General features: G+C 41.6%; 1 protein-coding gene across 2 annotated transcripts; it reads right to left on the bottom strand.

The window, feature by feature from the left end:
* Positions 1-6,092: 6,092 nt before the first annotated feature.
* On the bottom strand, positions 6,093-11,287 carry LOC136494672 (uncharacterized). 2 transcript variants are annotated; one of them, XM_066490843.1, is made up of 6 exons: positions 11,081-11,287; positions 8,658-8,975; positions 8,490-8,579; positions 7,641-7,900; positions 7,429-7,556; positions 6,093-6,682 (listed from the first exon to the last, which is right to left on the bottom strand). In XM_066490843.1, the coding sequence occupies exons 2-6, from the start codon at positions 8,723-8,725 to the stop codon at positions 6,530-6,532; spliced, it is 699 nt and encodes a 232-aa protein (XP_066346940.1). In that variant the 5' UTR covers positions 8,726-8,975; positions 11,081-11,287; the 3' UTR covers positions 6,093-6,529. The 2 variants fall into 2 exon arrangements, with proteins under 2 accessions (XP_066346940.1, XP_066346941.1); XM_066490844.1 differs by lacking the exon at positions 11,081-11,287 and adding an exon at positions 10,759-10,818.
* Between the last annotated feature and the right edge of the window lie 240 nt (positions 11,288-11,527).

Genomic DNA, 11,527 nt, shown 5'->3' with positions numbered 1-11,527 from the left:
TTTTTCTTGGGTTCAGGTTTATCTGGTGTTTCTCTTTTTCTCTGCTGGCCGTCAAGTTGTGGAATCATGATTGCTCCCATCGATGACAATGATAGGAATGACAACAATAACAGTAACAACAGTACATCTAACAGAAGCTGGAACATCCTGAATTGGAACATTAGGGGCATAAGTTCTGGTGCATAAGTGTAATGCAGTCAAAAAAAAAATGAGGAAAGTGATTATGCAATCTTTTGTATTCAAGAGACAAAAAGGCAAACTTTTGATCACTCCTACATTAAGAATTTTGCTAAGTGATTTAATAAATTTGCTTTCTCTCCATCTGATGGGGCTTCGGGAGGTACTCTTATGGGTTGGAATGGCTCTGTTTTCTCTGGTGAAGTGGTTCAAACTAATAAGTTTGCTGTCACAGTGAAGTTCACTTCAACTCATAACAGTCAAGTCTGGATTCTGTCTACCATATATGGCCCTTGCAATGGTCCAGACAGGGATGGTTTTGTTAATTGGCTCAACAATCTGCATATTGAGGCAGAGGACATATGGATGTTTGCAGGGGAAACTTCTATAGATCTGTCACAGATAGAAATAAAGATGGAGGTAATATGCATGACATCATGATTTTCAATAAGATCATTAGTAATCTGGGCTTGCTGGAAATTCCCCTTAAAGGAAAAGGTTTCACATGGAGTAACATGCAAAGTGATCCTCTCCTAGAACAAATTGATTAGGTCTTCACATCTTCTAATTGGATTAGTCTTTTTCCCAACACTCTTCTTCTCCCAATGGGCAGGCTAACCTCCGATCATATTCCTTGCAAAATTCAGATTGGAACTTCAATTCCTAAAGCCCAAATTTTAAGATTTGAGAATTTTTGGGTAGAACATCCTGGTTTCTTTGACCTTGTCCAATCTGTTTGGAGCACAAATGTTAGCTCCCACAACAGTGCATCGAGAATCACAGCTAAATCAAACTTTTGAGAGCAGCTCTGAAAAAAATGGAGCAAAGGACTATCAAATCTTAAAAACTGGATAAAGAACTGCAACACTTTTTTGGAATCCTCGATGCTTTAGAGGAGCAACGAACTCTGTTTATTCAGGAGTTCAACTTCAAAAGAACCTTAAGAGATCACATCACCAGATTACTTAGATACAAGAAGGAACACTGGAAGAAAAAAGATACACTATCAGATGGACCAAATTTGGTGATGAGAGCACTAGCTGTTTTCATGCTGCTGCCACTGAAAGGTATAGGTTAAATACTATCACTTCCCTTGAAACTGAAGATGGCAGGACAGTGACTGATTACAGTGGAAAAGCTGCCTTGCTCCTTGAGGAATACAAACAAAGAATGAGATGTTCTTCCAGCCCCACAATGTACTATGACCTAAATCAACTGGTTGATTCTAGAGAAGTACTAGAATTTTTGTCAAGACCCTTCAGCACCACTGAGATGGATTTAGTAATCAAGCAAATGCCTGCTGATAAGGCGGCTGGGCCACATGGATTTAATGGATATTTCCTCTAGAGCTGCTGGGATATAATTGAAGAGGATTTTTACACACTTTGCTTCGACTTCTTCAATAGCACACTGGATCTGCAGGCCATAAACAGTTCTTCATCACCTTGATTCCAAAAGTCAACAATCCAGTGGGTGTCAATGACTTCAGGTCCATTTTCTTGCTAAACTTGCTCTCAAGTTAATAAAAAAAACTGATGGTGATACGGCACCGGCGATGTGGTGAACGTAGGGGAGAGTGGAGAAGGAGACTGGACTGGGAGTTGGAACGCAGAGGATAGCGAGGAACCTCGGCGGTGGGTTCTTCTCCGGTGGTCGTGGCTAAAGCGCTCGACGCCACTGTCGAAGGGAAACTCCCACCCCGGTACAGTGAGAGTTTATTCCTTCTTCGATAAGTCTTGATTACAATCTAAATGCCCCTTTATAGAATAGAGACATATCTCCTAACAACTGAACCAAATCTCCTAAAATCTCTCCCTGACCCTTACTTTCCTAACAAACCAGGCCTTAGCCACGGTTGGACTCACGTGGACGCCCAGGCCGGTGCCTATACTGGCGGCCAACGAAGGAGTCCACAACAGATGGCCAACAGGCTCCAAACAAAGATCATCTCTCTCATACATGTCAACCAATATGGTTTCATCAAATCGAGAACCATTCGAGACTGTCTCGCTTGGGCATATGAATACATTTACCAATGTCTACACTCCAAGAAAGAAATTGCTATAAGTGGTGTGACTGGTCTCAAAGAATTCTTGCTTCAGGATTGGCCATTCTCCTCTATGGTGTGCCAGGGAAACAGGGTGACCCACTCTCTCCTCTCCTATTCGTGCTGGCAGCAGATTTGCTTTAGTGCATCATCAATAAATTGACGACACAATTCTGATCATGAAAGCATCTCAGATGGAGCTCTTCACCCTGAAAGGTTTACTTGAATCCTTTGCTCAATCAACAGGCCTGAGGGTTAAAATCCTGTCTGGTAGCTCTGAACATTACTCCAGACAAGGCAGTTCAACTTGCTGGAGTCTTTGGTTGCAAGCTTGAATCTCTTCCTTTCACCTATCTCGGCTTGCCCTTGGGCACCACCAAACCTAGAGTGGAACATTTTGGGTTCATCATGAACAAAACTGAGAGAGACTCACTGCAACTTCCTATTCTTTGACTCATGCTGGAAGACTTCAACTCGTCAACTCAGTTCTTTCTTTCCTCCCAACATATGCCATGTGTACCTTAGAGTGCCTTCAACTGTCCTAGAATTTATTGACAGAGCCAATGACATTGTCTTTGGAGAGGGTCTGACAGTAATGCAAAGATGAAACCGTTGGTTGCCTGGAAATAAGTGTTGCAAACCAAAGGAAAAAGGTGGACTTGGTATCATTAATCTCAGAAGCCAGAACACTGCCCTCCTCCTTAAGCATCTTGATAAGTTTTACAACAGAAAGGAAATTCCTTGGGTCAAACTGATCTAGCACTCTTACTACTCCAATGGCGAAATCCCTCATGTGGCTACTGATTGGGGATCCTTTTGGTGGAGGGATATACTAAAGCTCTGTGATTTCTTTAGGGGCATAGTTAATTGCTCTATTTGGTGATGGGTCTACTGTGTTGTTCTGGTCTGACCTATGGAATGGTAATATCTTGCAGATCAAGTACCCTAGATTATATACATAACAACAACATGGAAGTACAATTTCACCTGCCTCTTTCAGAACAAGCTTTTCAAGAGTTTCAAAATCTCCAATCCTTTATTCAATCAATTCAGGTGCAGCAGGGTACAAAAGACACTTGGAGCTTCATTTGGGGAAATAATATCTATGCCACCTTCAAGTTCTACAACCTTCCATACAAGAATGTTCAGCCACCAGCTCCTTTTACATGGATTTGGAATTCTAAATGCTCAAACAAGCTAAGAGTTTTCTCTTGGCTTCTTCTCATGCATAGGCTGAATACAAGGAAGATTCTAAAAAGAAAAAAAAATTACAAGATTGAAGGAAACAACTACAATTGTGTTCTCTGTAATGGCAATATGGAGGAAACTACCTTCCACCTTTTTCTTTAGCTGCCCCTTTAGTAAAGCTTGCTGGGAACACCTGGGTATTCAGTGGCATTCTTCGGTTGGCTTCTTCCAGAAGATGATACAAGCAAAGCAAAACTTCTCGAATCCCTTCTTCATGGAGATTTTTTTTATCATCGCTGTATGCCTACATGGAATATTTGTAAGCAAAGAAACAACTTCATCTTTGATAGAGGTCGCCCATCCTTTGCCTCATGGAAGCTCAATGTCAGAGAAGAAGCAAGACTCCAAGCTCATAGACTGTGTGCTGCAAAGAAACCCTTCTTCTTAATCCTTGTAGACTCTCTTGCTTAGCTCCAGTGCCCTCCTCAGGCTAGCTGGACCCTGTTGTGTTGTTTGTACAATTTTTATCTTCTTGTACAGCTCTCTTTCTTTAAATATATATATAATACAAAAATTTACAGTGGGGGTTCTCCCTTGCTGTTTTCCCGGGTCAAATAAAAAAAACATGCTCAAGAGGATTAGTTTAGCAAATAAAAGGCATTTCTATACCAGAAAGGCCATTTTCAGATTTTAACTTCATGTTGTGGTGTCTGGTGTGCACCAATTTTACCTAGTTTGGTAGTGATATAAACTAACAGTTTTATTTTTCCTGACTGTAACTCAGCATTCAGACTTTGAAGCTTACTGTTCACTGGAAGATGGGAGAGTAGATGTGGGAAGCGACATGAAAAGGTTACATTACTTTTCACTATCCTCAAGAATGAACCACTAGTTGCACTGTTTCTTTTGTTGGACTGCAGTACTGTGTGATTGGGATCCCTGATGGGTTGTACCGTTGTAGGTTAGCATTAACCATCATATCCTCTTCATTGAAGACTTCTCTTTGGATAAGTTTTGGTGCCCTACTTTATTGTAAGAATGCTAGGAATTACTTGATTTGAAAGAAGCCATTTAGCCGTCTCTATGTGTTGCCCCTGCAAATCCACAGTGCCAGGTATTTTGGAATTGCAGTCTATTACTGGATTACTGCTAGTTTTAATTGTAGTATCTCACAGCATGTAGCAGCTGTGTATAATAACAGTAGTGCTGGTCCTTTTCATTTTTTTAACACGGGAATACTGTAAGATGTACTGATTTTGATTATTTCTTTGCAGCTTGAGTGCACACAATGGTCAGTGCAGCTCACCAACTGAAATCCTGAGTTCATGAGTGGCTGGCAGCTTTGCTTGCTAATTGATACTTCTGAGCGAAGTGAAGTTCATTGCCCAGTTAGTGACGCTGCGACGGAGACAGGAGATTATTGTGTTTGGGAGGTTGTAATGGTTCTTGTTTTTGTTTGGGGTGTTGCTATTATTTTGTCGTGAAAACTCTGTCTTTTTAGTGCAAGCTGAGAAGAAACTCAAATACAACGACCTGACTAGGCTACGTGTGGTTCTTGTTTTGGTTTGAGGTGTTGCTATTATTTTGTCGTGAAAACTCTATTTTTAGTGCAAGCTGAGAAGAAACTAAGAGACAGCGACCTGACTAGGCTGTGTGGTTCTTGTTTTGGTTTGAGTTGCTATTATTTAGTCGTGAAAACTCTGTTTTTGGTGCAAGCTGAGAAGAAACTCAGAGACAACGACCTGACTAGTCTTTGTGGTAGACCGGACATAATAAGCTGCAGAATCTTGTTTGTTTATATGAAATGAAAGTTTTTTTTTGGTTGCCTCAACTCTTCGAGTACAAGCTGTAGTATCTGAACTCACGCACCAACTCACACACCACCACACACACACAGACTCACACACACCCTAGTACGCAAGCTAGACCTATAGCTATACGAAGAGGCTGCACGTGGCTGAGAGGTATCCGAAGTCATCCAAGGCTTCACACGTGACGGTCACGTCACCCTGACCATTGTGGTGCAAACATGTCTGAGCCTGGAGAAATAAGGGGAAACCCCCGGTGGAAATCATGCGCCGAGCAGCGCTCGAACGCACGACCTGGAGAACCGACCGACCGAGCTACGGCTCGTTCCCTTGAAATGAAAGTTATAATCGTCTCACCAACTTGCCATGCTTATAACACTAATAGTATACTGTATATCTCATAATCTAGCAGTCCTTCACCACGAAGCCACTAAAGGCTTGTTTACATGCACTTGTATTCACCTCAATTCATGAGGGTAGAAATTAGTTTTTTTCCCCTCTAATCCACCTTAATAATAACGTAAATACGCATGATAGTTGCCCTCGGGCGGAACCCGAGAATTCCGGCTAGTCCGGTTCTGCATATTTGCAGTGAGTTGATCTGATTGCCATCCGCATGAGGCAGTACCTTGATGTTTGACCAAACTTTGTGTCAACACTGTTTTATGGATAAAACTACTTGCATCTAGTTACAACTTACTCCGTACAAGATAGCAGCTCTTTCGTGGGACAAGAGGCAAAGCTGCCTTCAGTAGTTTAGATCATTCAAGGAAAAAGATTTCAGAGCCCATTCCAAGTAACAGATGTAGGGCCAAACGTTGAATCTCAAAACGGAAAATACGAACTCGTATGTCAACCTTTTAATACAAAACAGATGCGATCATAATAAACCTCCTTGGTCGCTCCTTTACATGAATTTCAGTAGCGTAGATCATCAGTGACTGATATTACATCCAAATCTAAACTGGCAGTCACGCTGAAAATGCAGAGTTCTTTTCTGTCGTGCGAGCTTGCAAAGAGTAGCCGGTTTTCACTTTTTTGCATAAGAGGGAGAGAGATGTCTAGCACTCAACCATGCTTCGACTTCTGCGAAAGTACTGTTAGCAGCAGAGGATTGGGAAGCGGAAGAATTGGAATCAGGCAGGAAGAGCAAGCAGTAGGCAGAGGACGGACGAGTTCTTAGTAGAGAATAAGTTTGTTACAAGATTCATCATAGCCCCTTCAGCAAGAAGCTGGGCGGGTTCTGCTTCTTGGGCCTCCTGGAACGTGAGATCTCCTGTAGCCCATCCGGCAATGGCCCAGATACCGGTTAAGCGTCAGGCGGAGCACCAGCAGAGTCGCTGACAAGTACCTCACCCAGGAGGTCTCTAGCAGCCCTCAACTTTTCCTCGACTTTTGGTTCCAAGGGTTTACCCGCAGACACGATATGCAGGCTCACGGCACTGGCATGAATGGCCTCAACCTGTAATTATGAATTTGCAGCTATGTAAATAATTGCCAATGGCAATACATAAGGAAACATGAAAAAAACGGTCATGTTATATATTTAATAATCTCAAAATAAATCAACTTCTAGAATTGTAATAAAATGAAATTTGATCAACTAATTTTAAAGAGGATTGTATCGAGTATCAACACCTATCTTATATTACTATTGATAATTGAAAACTTCCATGCAGCCATATATAAAACTTGCAAAATTGCATAGGTATAAAATCCTTGCCATAGATAAAACTTGCAGCTGGTTTTATTCCTCTGCAGAAATGTAAAATTGAAGCCTCCATAAAATCTAGATTCGTGACGTTGAATGACAAGTTCAAAGACCAGCACCGGAATATACACGAAAAAATGGAAGTCAAAATCAAGACTCATGACGTCACAAGACAGGCTACAAATTTAAGCTAAGGTGTCAACCCATGCCTATTGAAGACACATGGAGGATAAGTTAATCACAACCGAAATGGGATTTTGAAACATCTATATGCGTATCTATTAGAAAATATATAAGGTGAGCATGCAAAATAGGTAATTTCTGTCGGCTGTAGCCATCAAATACAAACTTCAGTAATATATTACATGGTGGACGTAATAGTAATACTAATTTGATGTCATAAATGTTTGGCACACCTTTGATCAAAATTAATTTATATTGTTTCTTAAAAAGAAATTAATTTATTGTGTGTGAGGGAGAGGATGTACTTGTATTACCAGTTTAGCCACGAGGAAATTTTCAGGTCCTTCCTCAGCCGCTGGTGGGTTGTCTTGTATTGCAATGTTTTGTTTACCAGTTTTCCCGACCTTCGCATGTCTTGATTGGGTAGATCTCTCATCAGGACCTAGACACGTGTAAAAAATGATAACTGATTCGATTTTTAACAAGCTAGTAATAATATCAGTGAAAAAACATGTACCACCCTCACCATGATGCTTTGGGCCTGTCTTTCCCTTTTGGATTTCACCTTCTTTGAAACGGAGCTGCATATTTCTCGTTAGCTTTGGGCAAGTTCTTCCGCTGGTTCTAGTGTCTAAGTGATCTCTCATCTTAGAAATTGTGCAGTTCCTGAAAGGGGCTCCACAAGCGAGACACCTAAAGTTGGGATCCTTCTGACCAGGTGGCTTCTCTATCGTTTTAGCAAACCGCCATAGGTGACTGTGACGACGGTCAGCTTGTTTGTCAGGCCTACAATAGTGATAAATCATAAATCATATCAATGCGTAAGGTTGTTCAATATGACAACATAAAAATTATTGTTTTACTAATTCTATGATTCAGCCTAACTGCATCCTACAAAGTCAGGCAACACAGATTTCTGATCACTGTCCCTTGGTGTTGAGGCTCAATGATGGGGTGCAAGCAAAGAAGAGGTTCCATTTTTGAGAGTTTTTGGACCAATAAACTTCCTGATTCCATGATGTGGTGGCTGATTCTTGGACCAAACCAGTTTCCACGACATGTCCTTTTGAGAGAATTTCACTGAAACTGAAAAGGCTAACAAGAGATTTACAATCATGGAGCCAAAAGGAAGTGGGGCATATTAAAACTCAATTGGCCCTTGCTCGGGAAATTTTGCACCGTTTGGTGCAGCCTCTGGTTTGCATACAAATCTGAACAAATATTCTGTGGTGCCTATCCATTGTGAGAATACAGCAATTCAGATTGTCCAAGACACCATGCAATGTCCAACAAAGGAATTTCCTTGTATTTAATTGGGTTTACCAGTATCTAACAAGAAGCTGTGCAAGAGAGATCTTATTCAGAGGTAACATACCCAGGGAGATCAGCAAAGTACAGGTACACATAGTCACTCAGTTTGTCCTGGATGGCCTCAGCTGGAGTAGCCTTGGCTGTAGCGTTGAGACTACAATTAAAGATGAGATCATCAAAATGTAACTAAATAAAATTATTTAAAATGTTTTTTTATCGATGATTAACTTACTTGGCGATTTCGTGCAAGCTGTTGATTTGTAATTTCAGATCAGTTTCATTCACAAATTCACCCTTCATCTGATAGAGGATAGCGACTTTATCGATGAATATCTTCAATGCAGCTCCGTGCTCTTGCTTCTCGATATGGTCAGCTATCCACTCCTGATACACAATGATGAAAAGGGACGGATGCAGCTTCACATGATCCTCATCTACACCCACATCAGAAATTAGTGCCTTTAGTTGTTTTTCAACATTAGCCCAATCACGCTGAGTCACAAGGTCTTGTAGAGCTTGGTCATCAAACAGCCTCCTTAAGACATGACCCCTACAAGAAAAGCTATGAGATTAATTAACAGTATAAGATCGTGTTTTATACTAAAAAATATAAGGTCTGAACCAAATGGTCTAATTTGCAACAAAATGTGTGGCCGGGCCGGATTAGATCAAGGTGCACACACTAGACCACCACCACGAAGCTCTTAAGGTCTTCCCATCGAACCGTACACCGCGTAGGCTCGAGCGTCGCGCAGGACATCCCCAACACCTCTTGCGCCGTCATGATCAACCAATCATGCGCATAGATGCCACACAACTTTACCAAAACCCGAAACTTCATTGCCTCAAATTTTCCCATGGACTGCCGGCGCTAGCCCTGTTCATGGGTTGGTTTAAGCGGGTTTGGCTGGGTTTTGGACCCAAGCCGCGTGACCATAAATTGGTTCGGGTTGGTCAGGGTTTCACGGGTTGGTGGCTGATTTTCTATTCGATGGTTTGGGCTGGTCAGTACCGGTTTTGTGGTTTTGACATGGGTTAGCCATGCCATGGCCGGCGGCTGGCGCTAAGTCACACAAAGCTAAGCCACTAGCCTGTGTCATAAGACAGTCTGCCCAAGTAGTTTGTGATAAAAATATACTGAATCCACCGGCAGTTTAATTTAATAAAAACATTGCAACTCCTGAACTAAATAAAAAATAAAGAAATGGAACTGCTAAGTTCACGAACCAAATTAATATGAACTCCCAAGACAAATGAACTTGATGAACTACAAGGAAACCAAGACTAATCCATGCTCAAGTAAACACCGTGAGAGCTGAACCCATCACATCATGTACAGGTGATTGCAAATTATACAAGGTCTACGAAGTGAAGTCACATTGCTCAGAACCCTGTGAGATGTGGACCAAAACAGGGAATATTTCTTGATTGTCCCACATTCAACACTCTAAACAATTTAGACGAGCATCGCCTCAATTATGATGATACAATTGTCAAGTGTTATGTGAATCTCTTCAATGTTGAATCCTTTGGTGCCCTAAACTCAGTGAAACCTGCAGCTCTCCCTTCAGTTTTGACATGCATGAAAATGCTATGCTTAAAATTTAGTGATATCTGCAACAAAACTGGGAGGAGAATTGAGAAACAACCAGTGAAATGTTCCAAAGGGTAGGGAGGAGAAACAAGTGGTGAAATCAATCATGAAACTTAGTTTCACTTTCCACACTTATTAGGTAAAATGAATAATGATCAAGCACAAGAAACCAATTTTACAAGAGCTGCAAAGCAACACATGGTAATAATCATCTCTTAGCAGCACTAGCTATCTAGTTTACACTCATGCCAAAAGAAAAGGGGTGCCCAAATTCAAAGCAAATTTGAAGATCAGTAGGCCACATAATCTAAATAGATTAAATACATAGGTTTGACAAAGAACAAATAGACCACCTGTAGGAAAAGGGAGATACAAATATGATTTTGGCTATCGATGCTGGCCTTTGATAGAAACTCTTCATAAAAAGTTATGGAATGTCATTAGCAACTTTGACACACATAAAAGACCACATCTTACCCTTATCATTCATCTTCAGTAATTTCTTTGGGATAGATTAAAATAGTTCAGGTTAAGCATTATTTCAAGACTTTTAGCTGTATTTGGTTAGCCAAACTATGTAACAGATGCAAAGGCAAGCAAAACTAATAAAAATAATCACCTAATTTCTTTTGTCTCTTTTCTTCTGCCGAACAAACATATAAAATACACTAAAAGCTAGCCCTGCACAGTATAAATTACTACTTCAACTAGTTAAGGTTTTGTGGCTCCGTGGGCTTACAGATTATAGCTTCAGCTTTCATTGCTGTCGCTGTAGCTGCAGCTGCAGCTGGCACCTGAATTCACATATGCCTGGATTCACAGTATAGCCAATTCCCCCTTGTTGTATACTAAAATACAGGTTGCACAACCAAAATCAGAATGCGACTCTATGGGCTCATATATATATATATATATATATATATATATATATATATATATATATATATATATATGATCTAGGGTTATGGTTGAAGGCAAATCACGGAACAAGAAAGCAAATCTGGGTAATAACTAATAAACAATTGAGACCAGTCTAAGAGGAAGGATGTGTCGGATTTTGCCTTCAAGATCCATGGCGAGGCGCTACAGCGAGCCCTGCTCTACTTGGATCGAGCCTTCGAGGTGCACGGAGAGAGGGGTCGCAGCTTCTTGCATCTCTGGCCCCACCTTAACCTAGCACCAATTCCACCTCAAGGGCCCGGCGATGGCGATGCCGCCGCCGCAATCGCTTGCCATCTTCACCGCCACCGTCCTCTCTCTTTCCCCCCCTCTTTTCCTATCGTCTTCTTCTTGTGGCAGGTTGAACCCACAAACCGGGTGGCATGTCCCAGTTTTAGTTGGTTTCAGAACGGGTCCGACCCAACCCGCGTCGTAACCGCGCTGACGGTTTCACCGGGGATGGGTACGGGCCGGCAGCCGGTTTTGTCAAATCGATGAACAGGGCTAGCCGGCTCCACCTCCTTGAGATGAGGACGAACGAAGCATGCGGTGGTGGTGGTGGGGAGAGG

This window comes from Miscanthus floridulus, chromosome 11, assembly GCF_019320115.1.
Source record: "Miscanthus floridulus cultivar M001 chromosome 11, ASM1932011v1, whole genome shotgun sequence".
Lineage (NCBI taxonomy): Eukaryota > Viridiplantae > Streptophyta > Magnoliopsida > Poales > Poaceae > Miscanthus > Miscanthus floridulus.
This window is presented reverse-complemented; position numbering and strand designations above follow the sequence as displayed.

Bases quoted from the DNA above. Each gene is read 5' to 3' on its own strand.
- LOC136494672 (XM_066490843.1), bottom strand. From the start codon at position 8,725: ATGAAGGGTGAATTTGTGAATGAAACTGATCTGAAATTACAAATCAAC. The intron at 8,580-8,657 runs GTAAGTTAATCA...CTTTAATTGTAG, and splicing joins AGCTTGCACGAAATCGCCAA to TCTCAACGCTACAGCCAAGG. The intron at 7,901-8,489 runs GTATGTTACCTC...TCACTATTGTAG, and splicing joins TACTTTGCTGATCTCCCTGG to GCCTGACAAACAAGCTGACC.